Genomic DNA, 18,686 nt, shown 5'->3' with positions numbered 1-18,686 from the left:
AATTAGAGAAATTTTGGAAAAGACAAGGGCACAAAGGAAATTTAAAAATCACTCATGCTTACCAAGTAGAGATGCCCTGATGGTGCGTTACAGTGTTCGCATGGCAGTATTTCGGTACATAATTCCACACGTACTACTTTACAACCAGTTTTTCTTAACAAGTCAAACATACCCCATCTCATGAGAACTCTACTGCAAGTAGTTCATCTTGAAATTTCATCAAAAATGGGCTTACAGGCACATTTTGAAAAACATTATTGAATTCAATTAGCAAGTAAAAGTGAAAGGAGGGGAGGTGTTGTTAAAAATACTGTACTTGGCTCAACACTGGCAAGAATAGTGAGATGGGCGTGCTCATATCCTGCTAGAAATCACTATACTCTGGACAGCAGCTTGCCTTATTTATCAAAGAGCTTTTAAAAAGTTCGTATTTCCTGATCCACTAATTTTACTTCTATTACTCTAGTCTTAAAAAAAATGAGATTCAGGGGCACCTGGGTGGCTCAGTCAGTTGAGCGTCTGACTTCAGCTCAGGTCATGATCTCGCAGTCTGTGAGTTCGAGCCCCACATCAGGCCCTGTGCTGACCGCTCGGAGCCTAGAGCCTGCTTCGGATTCTGTGTCACTGGGTGGATGGTTTTGTTTGTACTTTCCCGTATTTTCTGATTTTTCTACAATGGACAAAAATACTTTCATATACAAAAAATTATTTTAGGGGCACCTGGGTGGCTCAGTTGGTTGGACACCTGACTCTTGATTTTGGCTCAGGTCATGATCCCAGGGTCATGGGATTGAGGCCCGCCTCAGATTCCACACTGAGCATGGAGCCTGCTTAAGATCTTGTCCCTCTCTCCCACTCTCTCAAAATAAAGAAATAAAATGGGGCGCCTGGGTGGCTCAGTCGGTTAAGCATCTGACCCTTGGTTTTGGCTCAGGTCATGATTTCATGGTTCGTGGGTTCGAGCACAACGTTGGGCTCCGCAGCTGGCAGTGCACAGCCTGCTTGGGATTCTCTCTCTCCCTGTCTCTGCCCCTCCCCTACTCACGCTGCCTCTCTCTCAAAATAAACAAACAAACTTAAAAATAAATACAGGCGCCTGGGTGACTCAGTCAGTTAAGCATCCAGCTTCGGCTCAGGTCATGATCTCACGATTCGTGAGTTCAAGCCCCAGATCAGGTTCTGTGCTGATAGCTCGAAGCCTGGGGCCTGCTTCAGACTCTGTGTCTCCCTCTCTTTCTGCCTCTTCCCCATTTGCGCTCTCTCTCTCTAAAATAAACAAACATTAAAAAAAAATTAAAATAAACTAAAAAATCAACACTATTGGGAATACTCCAGCAAATGCTTTTAATACCCATCTCTCAGTTTATTGAGAATAAGAAGGAAACCAAATGTCCAAAATATATCAAAATTTGTTTTAGCTGGTTCTCAATTTAAATCCACCCAAAGTATAACCAGTTAACTACAGCAATTTAGGACAGATAAAATTTTTAAGTGAGGAAATGCTTATTCTCACTTTTGTTATTTCCTCTCAAGGAAGAAAAAAGATATACCAATAAAAATGGTTTCAAAGAGTGGAAAATTCTTTTCAAGGTTAGGAGTAGGAATTTTTCTCAATTAGAATTTACTGGATCTATTTTAAGCAGCATTCATATAAAAGCAGAAATACCCGCTTGTGTATGAAGTTTTGGCAAGGTGCTAACAAAATAGCAAAAATTATCCATAAGGCTAAATATAAAATTTAAATGTGTTTGTGTACCTAGGAGCACAAAACAGAAACGTAACTGTCACCTTGAAGTGTAGCAGACTACTACACCCCAGCCCCTGAATAATCCTTTCTGCCCTGAACTCCTATGGGACTTAAGATATAGCATTCATTTTGGCTCTTACCATTTGACTTCTTTGTCTGGCTAATTATATTTATAAATGTATAGATTTTATCCATCAATTGTTTCTAGACTGAGTTTTTGGGAAGATAAACACTGCTTTACAAAGCAGTGTTCAATAAATGTATTGACTTTAAGCTTACTCTGTTACTGAAGATTTTAATATCTTTGGTGTATTTTTTTTTCTCACTCATGGTTCTAATACCTGCAGATTTAACATAATAATCTTCAAGTATGCCTAAAAATTTAAACAGTCTGATCTAGAATTTGGAGAGGTAAAATTGAGGAGAACATTGTAGTTGAAGGGGCACAGAATGAACAGAGGCAAGAATATTTGGGAGGAAAAGATTCGCCCTGTTAGATACAAGGTCGAGAATCAAAAAGAGATAAAAAGAAAAAATGAAAGAAGATGGGAAACTAGATAGATGGCTGGTACACTTTCCTTAAGAAAAGCTATGGAAAAGAAGACAAAAGATGACCTCTCTTGAAAAAGTGGAGTAATAGGAAAATGGGACCCCAACACAGCTGGCACCAGTTGGCCAGACCCAGGTAACGTTATCCTGTATTCGTCTTGACATAAAACATTTGCCCTCAAACTTGTCAGTCCCTCCTGGGCTCTTAGCAGAATGCCTGTCAGCTGCCATTGAACATCAAGTTTGTACTACCTGTGACTCTTTCCAACGTGGGAAAATGAAAGAGAATCTGACAGGAACATGGTCAACTGTGGACCCCTTCCCCCTGCAAAAATGTCTGTCTGTCCCACGTATCAAATATTCAGTTGAGGGCTCATTTTCGGCCCCCAAAGAAGTATAAATGTTAACTGTCACCTTATCCTGTTCATACCCTGATTTCAAGTTCTTTATGTAGAGGTGAAAATTTGGTAAGAATCATTTTTCTTTTACTTCTACTCGTCTCTTCATTTGCTCCCTAGTACACCTAGTATGCCTCAAAACTCAAACACCTCTTCTGACATGGGGAGACTGGAAAAAAAGGCCCTATCCTATTACAGATATTTGCACATCATCTTTACAGTGTGGTTAGAAGCTACACTAGCTCCTAAATTTTTAAAATACAAGTTATGCATATTTAGAATGCATGGCATGATACTTTAATATTAGTGAAGTGGTTACTACAGTTGAGCTGATTAGCATAGCCACGTATTCATATGCTTACCATTTTCATGTCTTCATACGCTTACCATTTTGTGTGTGTGTGTGTGTGTGCATGTGTGTGTGGTGAAAGCACCAGAAATCTACTCTGAAACAAATTTCCAGTATACAACGTAGCATTAACTCTAGTCATCGTGCCGTACACCAGGCTTCTAGACTTCTTCACCCTCCCAATTGCAACTTCTTACTCGTTAACCAACACCTCCCCACCGTCCTGCCTGTGGTAACCACTCTTCTACTATCAGTGAAACTCTACTATGTTAAGGTTAAGCTGTACCCCACAAGCTTAGTCTCAACGAGCTGACCTAGACTAAAGAGGAACTAAATCACACATGAGTGCCGATAAAGGGAACCGAAAGGGCTATGACTGAGCTAAAGTCCTGCGGGAGCCAGAAGCTGGGATGTACCTGCTCCTCAGTCAATTAAACCAGGCAAGGGCTGAAGTTCAGTTTGTAAAAGGAAGAAATCCTAAGGAATAAAAGGCGAAATACTGCTTTCTCGGGAGCTATGGGCGAAGCTCAGGGAAAACTCAACGAAGACCACAGAGACACACAAAGTAAAACTAAAATAAGACTGCCAACTTCTAGGACAGGCAGAAAGGAAAGCTGGAATCTGATGGCTAGACAGAGCCATATGGAACCAAGTGACAAAGGGCTCACTTGCTAAGACTTCGCTTTGCCCAGTTTAACTGCTGTGTATGTACCAGTATCTATCACCGACCACCACCGTATAGATATAAATCCTCACAGCCAAGTGGTTAACTACTCTCAAGACACCTGCTCTAAGAAAAGGGCTACAAATGTATGAGAATGCAAAAGAGGTTCCAAAACGAGGCCATATTCTTGAGTCTGCAGGCCAGGGAAACATAAAAAGCACTGGAGTTGGGGACAGGGTACCAGGGATATCTGCACAGGAGACAGGAGACAAAACTAAAGGGAGGGCAGTTCACCTTACACTGGTGTCTGGCTTTTTGTGTTGTTTTTAATAACGGATAACACTGCCTTCGATAAAAATGAATGCGGGACAAGGCCGTTAGGGTAAGTTTTCAGAGCTGCCTAAAACATGCTCCTAAACTCCAGGTTCACGGCTTTATTTACAGTAATACCTTACATATCCAACACTGTTAGAAAACAAGAGTGACCTCTGACTTATCTGTTTAAATGACAGCTATCCAATTTACCTGTTAAAAATTCCTAAGAAGAATACCACTGTGTGGTAGGGTGAAACATGAACACATAACTGTATCTGGTTTATACTACAGCTACAGTTAAAAAAAACAAAACAAAACAGTTCAGCGTTTTGAAGAGGGTCTCACAAAAGCACCAAGTTAACAACAGAATATTATTAATAATAAACTTTATGTAATAATTAGGTCTAAATGGAAAGCTGGAAAGCAAAACAGAAATCCGAAAACCATCAAAGTTATTAAAAAAGGACAAAACTGATAGGTTAGGACCTTAAAATTCCAAGTGCTTCTAAAAAACAGAGCCATTGAAAAGTACTTGTTTTCATTAGAGTAACAGACTAAATCTAAGCAGTTACTGGATAAATGAGTTCAGAAAGCTTTTTGAAATTGGAGGGCCATGAACTAATTAAGCCTATCAAGTTCTTACTTAACCTGGTCTCCTGACCTTGGTCTGAATATCACAAACTCCAACTCTATCAGACTTTGTGAGTCATCACTGATGAGGAATATAAATTCTCACTGTAGCGTTTGAAGGTTTTTGTTTTTTTTTTTTTTTTTCATCTGAAACACTCAGATAGTTTTTCTGAGCTCAGCTCTATAGTTCAGGCTGAGGGTACTTTAAACTGCCGTGTTGCCCACTATATATACTCACTCGGTGGGAAATGTCAAACACATATCCGTACTCAAGTGAGTACCAACACATCCCCCAAAACCAAACAGATTATTTTACATTAGTGGTTTGGGTGCTCCTCCATTAGCACAAATAGATAAGAGGTAGTTACGTAATGACATAAATTTACATTATTCTCAATGACAAAGAAGTAGTATGTGAAGGCAAAAGAAAAAAATAATTTATTCAGTAACAGTCAAAGAGCTGATTTTCTCCAGCAGTGGACTTGAAGTTTCTCTTTTACCTTACATTCTTTCTCCTTAATCATCTCCAAAGTAAAGCAAAATTCATTTCAATACAAATGACACGTAAAATACCTACACACATTAATCTGCATGCCATCACCTGAGCTTTTTAAAAAAGTACACATTAAGATGAATATACCCGTGATGCACGTACACTCAGTTACACAGATGACCACGAGGCCAGTGACACAGGAAGAATTTACCTGTTTTTCCACAAAAATACCCTAAGGCAGGGGTCCTGCAAGCCGGACCCAGCCCACCAGCCATTTTAGTAAATAACATTTTATTGGAACATAGACATGCTCATTTCTTTGTGTGTTGTCTGTGACTACAATGGAGACAATAAGGCTGGCAAATCCTTAAATATTTATTACCTGGTCCTATAATCAAAGTTGGTCAACCCATCTTCTAAGGCACTGGTCCACAGCCAGGAGTGTTCATCCAAAATCATCTAGGAATCTTTTTCAAAAGATACATGCCTGTAATGCCCTGCCCACTCCTCTTCTGATGTAAAAGTTGGCTAAGGACCACTGCTCTAAGGATTTCGTAGCACCACTAATCACCTGGCATCTTCTGCTTCTTTGTATGCAGCAAGCAAGCAAGCAGCAGTAGCATTCTGTGCACTGTGGGCACCCCATTTCGCCCTTACCGAATGCTAAACGAGCCACTGACTCTACTTTAAATAGCACTGCCATTTAATACTTACCTAATACTTTTGACCACTTCCTCCTCCTTGAAACTCTTCCCCCTTTGACTTCTACAGCATCACTTTCCCAGTGGAACACATTTCAAATGTCACTCTCTGTGAAGCCTTCTGACTTCCCAAATAGAATTCATGATGGTCCTGTATCCCACCTCTCTTGTGGCATTCTTTACATACTCCTAAGGCTAAACTAGACGCATTCGAGGTTGTACCCAAAGTGTCTAAGCATCCTGCTTTGGTACAAAGTAGGCACTAAATTAAGTAACTGATAAATGGACAGACAGATGAATTCTAGACTCCAGACGGAGGACTTGACAAATACAATGCCTAAGGAAACAACAGGCCAGGGAATGTTGAAGAAACACGACAACCCTCCGGTGTGATGCATACATAGCGCTCTACCATCCTGAACAAGTAACCAACCTGAGTTTTCCCTTTCGATTTCTCTCCTTCCTTTTCAAACTGCTAGAGTTGCAAACAGCACTAAAATTTTGATTAACAAAAAAAGAGGAATTTTTTGCTACACCATCACCTCCCTAGCCAATTTATACTTAGCCATTAAGGTTTCACACTATTATCCGATTGAAGCTCTTCTCTCCTTCCAATTCAACAATGAATGAGTGCCCATTTATTAAAATGCTATTGAGCACAAATGAGACATCAAGTACCCTGCTAAGTGCCTTCCATGCACTGTCCCCACTGAATCCTGCGCTAGGCAAAGAGAATCGTCTCTACCCTCCCAGAGTTCACGATATAGTAGGGAAGAAACTTGCACAGGTGTAACAATTACAGTGCACAGCATGTTAAACTCAGTGGCAGAGGTAAGGTTGAGCTGAACTCAAAAACAGAACTGACAGACAGCTAGGATAATGTCAGTGCCTGCACAACATTGGGGACAAACAGGATGTATGGGAAACCAAGAGGAGAGAGAAGGAGTTCAAGAATGGGAAAGGTGGATTATGACTTCTGAGGGGCAGGCTGAGGCCTCTGGGTATTATTTCATACACACTAAGGCACCAGTAAAGGTTCGGAGGCAGGGAAGCAGAGATCAAGTGATTACCAGCAGTTATGTTGGAAGGATGGGAAGAGGAAGACTGGATGCAGGGGAGCATCAAGAAAGAAAAGGAAGCAGAGACATCCCAGAAGGAGAGTCAATGTGACAGATGTGGAAGAAGGAAGACTTGAAGGTAAAGGATTTAGAAAGAGAATCAAGGTTCAGTGCAGGGAGATGATGAATAATGCTTTAGACAGGATGCATTTTAAGATGCCCTTGCAGAACATCTATGTATAGCAGACAAAAATGCTGCCGTTATTCGGTTTCATTCTCCATAGTGACCACTGTATATCCCTTTTCTCCTGAAAAATCCTGCTTTCCCCATCCCCATCCCCTTACTATCCAAGTTGAAATTCCTGTCTAAGGTTTAAAGACCCGGCAACTATCCCACCTTACTCAACTGAACCATTACTGCCGGTCTCAATGACCTGTTCTGGTAGTTAACCTCTTTCCTGGACTCATCCCCCCGCTCCCTCTTTTAAACCTTACCATCTCTAGGAAGCAGTCTTACTTACCTGAATAGGCAAGGCTCCTCCCACACACAATAAAAAGGTGTATGTATAAATTGTCATAGATGCAGATTCACGGCATGCCCGATATCTAGATCATAAACTCAAAATCAGATGCCCCATTTCTCTAGGGCGCCAGACATTCCACTGGTACTGAGGAAATAACAAAGTAAAGACCACCTAAAATTGGTCTTTTCATTTTCAGAGGCCACAAAAGATATCTTGAGGGTAACAGAATCAGAATATTCTCACCTAGTATGTATGTAAGATTTTTGTCCCCCAAACTAACAATGCTGTGAAGAGAATATATTAACAGGAGTTAGATTATGTCCTGAATTCAGAAGTATTTCCATATTTATTAGAAAACTCCTAAGCCCTAATAATTACGTTTCTTAAAATATGATTTGGGATTGAGTAGCATAAAAGGCAGTCTAGTATAACCTAGGGTGATGAAGAGTTCCGGCTCTGGAGTCGCCTGGCCCTAAAGTCAAGCACCAGTTCTGCCGCTTACTAGCTACAGGACCTTAGTCAGGTTCCTGCACTGAGCCTCAGTTTCCTCATCCATAAAGTGAGATTTAACCTCCTATCTCACATTATGACTGTCAGGATTAAAAAGAATCATGTATTTAAGGTACTTTGCCCACATCTTAAGTGTTCAATAAATGTTATCTATTTCTACCACTGGAAAAAGCAGGAAAAACGTTCAGAGGATTTCTTTAGACATGGGAGTAAAATTTAGTTTGTAAAGGGGAAAGTTCAGGAGTGACCTGAGGATAGTCATCAAGTATATGAAAGACTGTCCATTTTTAGTAAAGAAAAAACCCAAATACTTCCTTTAATGGAAGGAGAGAGACCTAAAATAAATGGCTTTAAATTAAGTGAGATAATTAAATTACAAAGAAGGATGGATTCCTCAATTCTGAAGAGTGTAATATCATGACGGTCATGATTCACGTTGCTTGGGTAGAATCACAACTCCTTGATATATTTAATAGCGGAGACAAGGGGTGCCCGGGTGGCTCGGTCAGATGAGAGTCCGGCTCAGGTCACGATCTCATAGTTCGTGAGTTTGAGCCCCACATCAAGCTCGCTGCTGTCAGCACGGAGCCTAATTTGGATCCTCTGTCCCCTTCTCTCTCTGTCCCTCCCCCCACTTGTGCTCTCTAAATAATAAATAAAACATTAAAAAAACAGTGGGGAAGAATCTTACGTTGGATGGCTTGTAGGCAATCTTGCATGGGGGTGAGGGAAGAGGAACTAAAGGGCCTTCCGAACTCCTGTCCTTAGAGTGATATATCTGACACAGTTACCAATTGTAACAGTAGCTATCCAACGTAGAACTCTTAAGGATTTCACCACCTAGCTTCCTCCAGAAAGAGTATGTTCTTCAAATATACTCAAGCATCTCCTCAAAGAGAATGAAAAGTCATGATGATTCATAATTTTACTTGGAAGTATGCATTTCTGTGCTAGGTGGCTGGAGGGTAAGAGTAGATGGTACAGATGTGGTGTCTTCATATGGCTTCAATAGGAACTGGGAAACCATTCTGGAAAAATATGTATCTGTCTCAACTGCAAAAACAGAGGCTCAAATGATAAAATTCTTAGTACTCTGGCCATTCCTGGTCCATCTGGGCGCTCCAAGGTGATGAAAAAGAGATGATTTTGTTTATACAGAATAGCTTTCCTCCCCTCGTCTTTGTGACTGACATGAAAACCTTGGAAAACTGCCTATGGCAGCAAGAACATAAAAACCACATTCCTGTGACTCCTGCTCTGTGACCTCCCATTCTCTCAGACTCTGACCCCATTTGGTCACCTATACACTTTCATCGCAGGTCCCAGCCTCTTCTCTCGAAACTTCTCTTTGGTGCCAGGGAGCACCTGTTAAGCCAACACCAGGTACCGGCTGGAGCCTCACTTGGAAGCACCTGTCTATTTTCAGTGGGTATTCACGACCTACCTTCCCTGCACAGATCAAAGTTAAACATATGAATGCCACTCGAGTCCTATCCCCCATGTAACTTATTTAAATCCTGACATTTGGGAGGAGGAAAAGGAACACAACTATAGGCTCAAATTCTTTCCTTTTGCCCCTATTCCTTACTAATAGATGCCCAGGGCCTCAAAATAGCTTCTGAAACACCTTTCCTAAGGCAACTCTTTCGATCTTTTATAGAACTTTTTAGTCATATAACATCACCGTCTAGTAAGCAGTGATGCAGCATTATCTGTTTACCACTGGCAAAAAGACAAATAAGTTAACGACCTGTCTAAAGTTACATAATGTGTCACTGACAGAGTTATTAAAAAAACCAGCCTCATGACTTCCCAGCCCAGCATGCTTCTCATTAGCCTACAATGACATGAGCGGGTTATTATTATTTGTAAACACTGGCTACCAGGGTGGCTACCATTTACCAAGTCCTAGCCACGTGCCAGGCACCACGCTAAGTCCCAGACAGTCTCTCTTTGAATTCTCACAGTATCCCTGGGAGACAAGCACTGCCACTGTCTCCTTTTGGCAGGTGAGGAAAACGTGGTGTACACAAGTAAATAACTTGTCCAGGGTCACCCGGCCAGCCAGCGACAGGGCTGCGGTTCAAATCCAAGTCTGTTACTATAGTTTGTGGTCTTAACCTCCGATGCTCTTCCATCCCTAGTTCGAGGGGCAAATGCCGTTCTTTACAACGCGCTACGCTTGGGAAAAAATTAACTCCCTATACTATACCATTAAAAAGTAATCAAAATATATTAGTGAAACGTGTACAAAGTTCAGATGCTCTCTTCACAAACACGTCCAAATAAATGAAATCTCCACTGGATTTAGCAATACTGCTTCATGTAAAACGAGGCACTGCATTTGTTAATAATCAGTAACACTGAGACCAAAACTGCTCCCGTTCTGACTAGAGCAGCCACGTCAAGGGAGCAAAATGCTCACGAGTCAGGATGTAGAGCATTTTCCAGACATATTCATAATGCCAAGGAATAAATAATGGGGTAATAAGGTTTACAGCACAACCACTTGCAAGTAAATAGTATTCTTTCTGTGCATCTGAATTTGTTTTTAAGGGCTAGGAAATAAAAACATACTGTTCTGGTTCTCAAAAATCAGCAAGCCATAAAAACATGAAGAAATCTAAAACCAGCAAATAAAAATCACGATAAAAAAAAAACACGAGGGGCGCCTGGGTGGCTCAGTGGGTTAAGCATCTGACTTCGGTTCAGGTCATGATCTCACAGTTCGTGAGTTCAAGCCCCGCATCGGGCTCTGTGCTGACAGTTCAGAGCCCGGAGCCTGCTTCGGATTTTGCGTCTCCCTTTCTCTCTGCTCCTGCCCTGCTCACGCTGTCTCTGTCTCTCGAAAAGTGAATAAACATTAAAAAAATATTTAAAAAAACCCACGAAGCATTCTATTACTACAACAGTTTTGGGTGTGGGGGAATACAAATGCTTTCACAGTTAAGGCCTCACTACCACAAAAACTGACCTCTGAATTCCCACCTATGCCAATAATGATTCTAGGGTTTGAGATTATTTACCCTAAAGCAAGTCTCAAATCCTTCCTTCAATTTCTTCATATTGCTTTTTTTCCTAACACTACAAGACTGACAACTTACAAAAAATGGATTATTCCTGATCATCAAAATGACAGTTCCTACCTCTGCTCATCCTATTCTTCGCGAAATAGGAGATTATCCAGTGCCCAAGAACATACATATATGTTCTGCCAAACCCATCTTTAAAATAATGAAACATCTGAGGGGTGCCTGGGTGGCTCAGTCGGTTAATCGTCTGACTTTCGGCTCAGGTCCTGATCTCACAGTTCGTGAGTTTGAGCGCCGCGTCGGGCTCGCTGCTGTCAGCATAGAGCCTCCGTCTCCCTCTCTCTCTGCCCCTCTCCTGTGCCCGCATGTGTACTCAGGTGCATGTTCTCTCTCTCTCAAAAATAAATAAACATTAAAAAAATAAAATAACAGCACACTTGAGAGTGAAGCTACCGAAGGTACATTTACAGATGTAATTTCAATAAAGGGCTCAAAGGAGAAATACAATAGCCAAACGAGGGAAAATTGTTTCAATGTAAACCCTACTGCATCATAAGTACAGAGAGCACTTTTCTAAGTCCCGAGAGGAGACAATATTACTTTTCCAAAACAGCAATATAGTATCTTGTCAATCTGGTTACCAGTAGTGAAGACAACTACAGGAAGTTACTGTAGCATACATACCTTCAGAAAAAACAGTAAAATCCATCAAAAGTTACACAAAGTCATAAATGCTGTTACATGGCTGAACGACAATAAAATGCAGCAAGTGGTAACATTGTTTTGCCGAAAGGGTACTGTCACCTTCATTTATGATCACAATTACTTGATGACGGAAGAGGAAAACACATCTGAGTTATGAAAATTCCCTTGAATGAACCCTTTAACACGTGATCTATTCAAATTAAGCAAACTGCTTGTCTTCTAAGTCAACACAGCCTCCAAGATTTTAATTCTTTTTGAAAAGAAAAAAAATCGGAACAATATAAATATTGATTCCCTCCTTTTTTGTCAAGTGATAAATAGGTTAAACCCAGCCTTGGAATTTCTGGTTCGGGGGGGGGGGGGGGGGGGGGGGGGGCGGGGAAGACTGCAATTTAAAATTATACTGTTAATAATAATGCAATACACTCTAAAATAAGCAATTTCCTCTTTAATGAACTTAAAGTAAGTTTTATTCTCAAGAGGCAGAAATACCAACTTACCAGCTTCGTGCCTCTTTTAATTTCCTTTTGGACATCTTCAATAGAAAATCCACCAAGACTTTCGTTATCAGAGTGTGATGATACCAAAGCAGATGAAAAGAGCTATAAATTACATTTAAAAACAATTAAGATTCATATTTAAAGACATTACAGTGAAACAGTCAACAAGATGTTAACTTTAAAAGGAACTTTTCTAGTACAAATGGCATAGCATTAGTGAGAAACCAGATCTTAAAAATTTAACTGACTTTCATCCTGTTCGGGAACAGTCAGTCACTGTCGGGTCCTCCCGGTTTCGGGTCTCTCGGCTGCCGGCCTCTACTTACCATGCACTTATGGTGCGCTGCCACCTTCTGGTTTGCAGATATTAGTAACTGTCCGCATTCCTTGTCTCTATTTGACTTACAAAAGCCACATTTGCGCTGTCTTGTGGGCCCTTTTTTCTGTTCAACTGAGCTTGACATGATTTTTAAATTGCTTTTAGAATGCCACTTTAAGCCTCAAGAAATGCTACAGAGAATGAGAAGGGCAACAAAATGGTTAATTGCGCTTTAATATCCATTTACACAGTCATGTAGTTGTTTAATATTTAACCTAAGTTTTAATATATGCATTTTTAAGCGGGTATTTAGAATAGACAAATGAACATTAAAACCTGAAATGCCTCCATAATGAAAAAACCAAATGTATGCATAAAGATAAGTTACTGAAATAATTCGGAAAAATCAAACTGCTCCCAAATTAGAGGATATGTGAAATAACTAAAACGATTTCTGCGTGGATAAATTAAAAATGTGCAATGTGTGACACTAAAACAATCATCTGCTCACAATATTAATGAAAAATATTTTTCATGTATAGCTAGATTCCCCTTCAAGGAGACCAAGAATTATATATCTGAGAACAGAGCAGAAACTTGTAAGAGAACTACACAATATCCAGAGTGAACAGAATTCTAGAATTGCACAACTCGTTCAAGTTCACATATTCATAAACCAACAAAGGAGAAATGAATGCACTTAACCGTGACTCTGGAACACCTATTTTTAAAATGTGAATTATTTTCAAGTTTAGAAAAAAATCACGTATACATCTTTAATAAATTTTTGCTATTGTATCCCTCTTTAGAGTAAAGAAAAAATTAAGCTTATAAGTCTATTTGTAAAAACCATAGTTTAGGAACCGATTATTTATAAAAAAAACAACTATATTATCTGACTCTGAGGCTTATTCCAAAAGTCTGCAGGTTAAAGTTACAAACAGAGAGTGGTATTCTAAATGCAGTAACGTTCACATTAAATTAGCAATACTGTATAAAGGAAGGAGAATTTTTCTGTGTGACCCTTTAATCTAGTCAAATTATAATTCTAGGTGGTAAAGTCAAACACAAAGAAAGGGAAGAAAAGCTCTCAGATAGAAGGTTTCAGATTTAGATCATCAATCTCAACATGGATTCTTAAGAAGAATCTAAACAAGTGTAAAATCAGTTATGTGATTTGTGTAGTTTTCCCAAAGCAACCGAACTAAGCAGTCCAGGATCCAGGCTGCCACAACAGAAGTCACAATCAATAAAATCTGCAATGTTCATCTTAAAATGTAGTAAAATTCTTCCCATTTTTCCATATACTTGAGTATTTTCATAATACTATGTTGAAAAATGGACTCACTGACACCACATTGTAGCTTTGTGAGAAGCACTTCATTCACCAGCAAGAACAGTAGCAGCTGGTGCCAGGAAGGTGTTAGCTGCAAACCACTCAGTGCTTTATAATATAAAACTGCAGATACTTAATCAAAATTTAACGTGAAGCCACAAAGAAACAGGTCTTTTTATCAATTTATACCTAGGGTTGTTTTGTTTTGTTTTTTAAACAAAACTTCAAAGGCCTTGGCAGTCTCTGCATTGATGGGTTTAACAAACCCTTAATGCTATCTACAATTTTAAATACCTCAGTCTTCCAAACGCCATCGGATACTTTACAACAGTACTGTATTCACAGCACTGCCTATAAACCATGAAACTGATTGAAAACAGGCAGCAAATACTTTTAGGATTAAAGAAAAAAAAGGACATAACAGAGAAACAAAAGAAACAAAAGGGGAAGTGTGTTTGCATTTGTACAGGCAAATATGTGTTCAGTTGCTTTATCAAGAATATAGCTGCCAAAATCTTTAGAATTAACCATGCAAAACAGCAAAATTCAAACAGCACCAAAATCTGCTATTTGAGTTCTAAATTAGCTTTCTTTACGACTATGCAATGAATAGTAGACACTCTGAAAGCACTGTAACATATTCAGCATTTCTCCCCGGTCATCCTTGGCCTGTTCAAAGGATAGCACATTATGAATCTAATCTGTACAGTCATCTTTAATGTGTAATTTCTGCACAACCCTAGCATAGCCTATAAAACCGGGTTGTAAGGTTCTAAAAAGTCCTAGAGTAGAAAAGCACTTTTTACTCTTGAAATTGATTCTGAAAATGGTGTCCCTCAAACTGTATCCGTACAGAATTCTGCCTGTTTTGAATTTATAAACAGGTAAATTTGTCATCCTAATTTTGAGAATTCCCTTTTCTAAGATATCAAATACCCAAAAATCTAAGAGAGAAAAAAGGTACGCTTTATTTTGCATTCAAAAATATTCTAGTGTTTTCATCAGTTTAAATTGGTAAAGTGAACAGAAAACACAACAAAGTGCACCAAACCAATTAAAAACTTTCCCCAATGTGCAATGACTAAATGGATTTTTCCACTAAAATTAAAATAATGTATCTGTGCATATCTTGCTAATTTTTTACAGCCTCCTTGTGAAACATGAAGTGGGGAACATCATGGAAACAATGACTCCTCACAAAAATGTCTTTATCATAAAAATACAGATTTTTATCTAATGCTGTCTCACTTGTGGTCTCTCGTTAAGGAGAATAAGGGCATTCCAAGGACCAATATTAAGGGGTTCATAACGATCCACGCAGCTATGTGGCATTTTAATTTCAGCGTAAAAGATTTTTCAGGGCACGCAGAGATCAAACTTTGATGCTTTCGCCCAACAATGAAACCTTTTCCTTAAAAGAAACATAACATTATGGATCATGTTATAAAGCAGAAAAAGAGAAGCAAAGATAACAGCGTGAGAAACATAATTGAAATGTCTGAAAAAATATAAAAGCTCGATCAGTTAGGCTGAGGCAATCAATTCGTTCCTGATTTTACAAGATGCTGTAAAGCACCAAGGTGGAAATAACCTGAAACATCAAGGAGAGCATTCAAGAACCAAGTCGAGAGCTCATTCAACGTCTCGTATCTGAAAGACCATTTCCACAGAAAAACAAAACAAAACAAAACAAAAACTGCCGTTCCGGAAGATCAAACAATCCCACACGCAATCAAGCTGAAACATACAGTTGAAAATACATAAACGTGATCCCCAAACAAGCAGTATTTCGGTCAGGAAAGTTACAGTGGAGAGAAATAAACGATCGAGATGAACCGGAAGGGCACCTGAATTTGGTTGCACGATATTATTACATGCTTCGCACTGCTTTTTGCGGTTATTCAAAAGGAAACTGAAGGAATTTTCCAGTTGTTTCAAACCCAAGGGTAAGAAAGAATTTGAACTGTCTGAATAAGACCCGATATTACGTAGTAAGCCGATGAAAAGAAAAGGGGTTTTCAAAAAGAAAGGGTTTTTCAACTTCCACGCCGAATATCGAAACGAACAAATTTCAAAAGAATGCCGTGCTGTTCGTCCATATAATAAAAGGATGGTACACATAACGTACCGGATCCTCTCTCCGTTATTTATTCCTCAATACACACTAGACTCCAAGACCTCCCTCTAATCAAGCGCTAGATAAACTCGCAAAACTATCTTCCTGTAAAACACTTTAGCAGGTCCTTTCGGTGGTCAAGTCAGGGTCCCCTAATCGTCCTTTTCCAATCCTCCCGAATCCAGGAAGATATCCCACCACTTTCTTTAACCGTCCTTCCCCAGGAGTTCGCTCTCAAATAGTCCTCGTTTCAGATCTCAGTTTCACCCCTCATTCCCCCCACCCCAGAGTTTTTCCTCATTCCGCAAAGCCAACCCTCTTGCCATCCTGACCATTCTTCCTCTTACGCTTCCCAAACTGGGAGTCTCCCTCCTTCCCAAATATGTCCTAAGCGATGGCAAAGACTAAAAATTCCCAGTATTTTTTCCTCCCTAAATGCTGCGCCCCTTCCCCCGAAGTCTACGCTGGAGCCTAACCGCTCCCTTAGCTCCTCCGAAGCACTTTTCTCAGCCACCTCTCTGCCAAGCGCCTTCAACGAGCGGCGCTTCTGGGGTCCTTGACAATAAAGCGAGACCACCGAGAGTCCCCCTTAACAACGGGCAGGGGCGGCGGCCTGGCCACCGCCATCCTCCTTGTCTTCTCCCGCCGGGCAGAGAATGGGGGGCCCCCGAGCTACCGTGGGGACTCACCGGCGGGGCCCAGAGGCGAACGGCAGGGGAGAAGCGCCAATGAGGGGAAAGAGAAAGAAGTCGGTGTCGGTTCTCCGGCAGCGCCTGGGAGCGGGGCTCTGTCGCCGGAGGTTGTTTCCTTTCATTCGAGGAGAGACGGGCTCGCGGAGCGCCCTTACGTCGCCCCCCTCGCACGCAACGACTCAACACAGCGTTAATACGTCTCCAGCGCGCCGCGAGCCCCGGTTGGCTGCACGGCCGGGGCAACTGAAGCCGCAGAACCACGGCGCATGTGCCGAGGCCGCCCCCAGTACGGATCGGGGCGGCAAGCTCCGCCTCCTGCTCGCGCGCGTACCTTCTATTCTCCGGTCCGCCGCTCAGCCAAGTGTTTGGGGGCAGGCTCCGAGGAGATAGAGAAAGAGATTCAAAGATATCGCCGTGGGTCGGGCGGAGAAGGGGCAGGGTTGGGACTAGAAACCGTTGGGCGGGAGCCCTGGGTAACCAGTTTTCAACAGGGATTCAAGTGGGTAGGCCTGATCCCTTGCACTTGTTCACCGAGGCCTTTTCACATCCATTATTTCATTGTACTCTCGTGGCATCCCTTTGAGGTCCTCCGTTCTCTCATTTTACTGCCAGGAAAGACTGAGAAGCTCGTAGTGGAGTAGGTCGGCCTGGATTTCAATCCTTGGCCAAAGCATTTTCGTCTCTGTATCTGAGAGTTGGGTTTTTTTTGTTGTTGTTTTTTTTTTTGTTTTTTGTTTTTTGTTTTTTTTTGTCTTTAAGATGGGGATTAAAAATACTATCTCACGGGTTTATCGTGAAGAAGAAATGAGATACTGCAAGTTAAACGTCTATGAGCGTCCCTGGCATATAACAGGCCCTCTGTAAATACGGAGATTATCATAATCAACAAAGATAAGTGATTTCCTTTATAACTCACACAGGTAAACCCGACACCTAACCGAGCGCTTTCCTCTTTGATGTATGGAGCCTGACTGCTTGGGTTTGAATTCCAGCTCCCCCACTTCTAGCTCTATGACCTTGAGCATGTTGCATTACCTCTCCGTCCCTCAGTTTCAGCACGTCCAAAATGGAGATCACAATGGTATCCATCTCAAAGAGCTGTTAAGAGAAAGGAGTTCATACACGTAAATCACATAGAATAACACTTGGACACATACTATGCCCTATGTAAGGGCCAGCTTTTGTCATTTTCTCCTACGCTCATAGACTGCCAGCAAGTGGTTAAAAAAAAAAAAAAAAAGCCCTAGCAAACCAAAGAAAATTTAAAGATAACCTTTTTGTAGCTATTTTTCCTGTAAAAGGGAAGGAGGGGGGTCGCGGCGGTGGATTTTCATTGTTGCGATCCTATATTGTTACTACCCTGTTTCAACATTGTTTTTATTTCTCCCTGCAAGGTCAAACTTAAATTGTTATTCTAAAGGAAATAGTAACTGCGTTCATGTAACATTGCATCCCATACAAGCAGGTAACTAATGTTGGACAAAGCAGTCATTTAGCTGCACGGGACCCTTAGGGCTTTCACCCAGGCCCTCTACAGAGAAAGGAGAGGCTTGCAATTTACATAAGAAGATCTAGAACGTGTGTTCCAAACATTAACTTCGTATTTTAAAACGGTCCCCCAGCATTATTTTCACCAGCATTTACACACTTACTGATTGATGTCAGAATGACATTGATGATAGGGAAAGTAACAAAACATACTGTCTGTGCAGTGTGTTGTCTTTTTAGATTTCTCCCCAACTCCCCACATTTTGCTATCTTTTATTCAGTCTCTCAACCGTGCACTCATTTCAACAATTTGATTCAATAAACATCTGTAAAACTACAAAGTTCCAAACACAAAAGAGACATACATCAACTCCATCCCTAACCTCAAGCTTGTGATCTAAAAAGGGAGACAAAGAAGCAAACAAATACGGTATGGTGTGATAAATGCTATAGAGAGGTGTGTGCCTGGTACAGACATCCTCTGCCTGTTGTGTACAAAGCGCTGTGCTTAAGGTACAGCACAACAGTGAATAAGACACAGCCTTCTCCCTCAACTATTT

General features: G+C 40.8%; 1 protein-coding gene across 5 annotated transcripts in view; it reads right to left on the bottom strand.

The window, feature by feature from the left end:
• PHF6 (PHD finger protein 6) overlaps positions 1 to 16,817 on the bottom strand; it is a 46,615-nt gene extending 29,798 nt beyond the window's left edge. For 3 of the 5 annotated variants that reach the window (XM_019824320.3, XM_019824321.3, XM_045050587.1), the window contains exons 1-3: positions 16,636 to 16,817; positions 12,502 to 12,685; positions 12,176 to 12,277 (exon numbers count right to left, since the gene is read on the bottom strand). In XM_019824320.3, coding sequence (XP_019679879.1) covers positions 12,176 to 12,277; positions 12,502 to 12,639 — 240 coding nt within the window. In that variant the 5' untranslated portion in view covers positions 12,640 to 12,685; positions 16,636 to 16,817. The remainder of the gene's footprint in view (positions 1 to 12,175; positions 12,278 to 12,501; positions 12,686 to 16,635) is intronic. The other 2 variants (XM_045050588.1, XM_045050589.1) reach the window with 2 other exon arrangements.
• Positions 16,818 to 18,686: the final 1,869 nt, after the last annotated feature.

Source organism: Felis catus, chromosome X, assembly GCF_018350175.1.
Source record: "Felis catus isolate Fca126 chromosome X, F.catus_Fca126_mat1.0, whole genome shotgun sequence".
Lineage (NCBI taxonomy): Eukaryota > Metazoa > Chordata > Mammalia > Carnivora > Felidae > Felis > Felis catus.
This window is presented reverse-complemented; position numbering and strand designations above follow the sequence as displayed.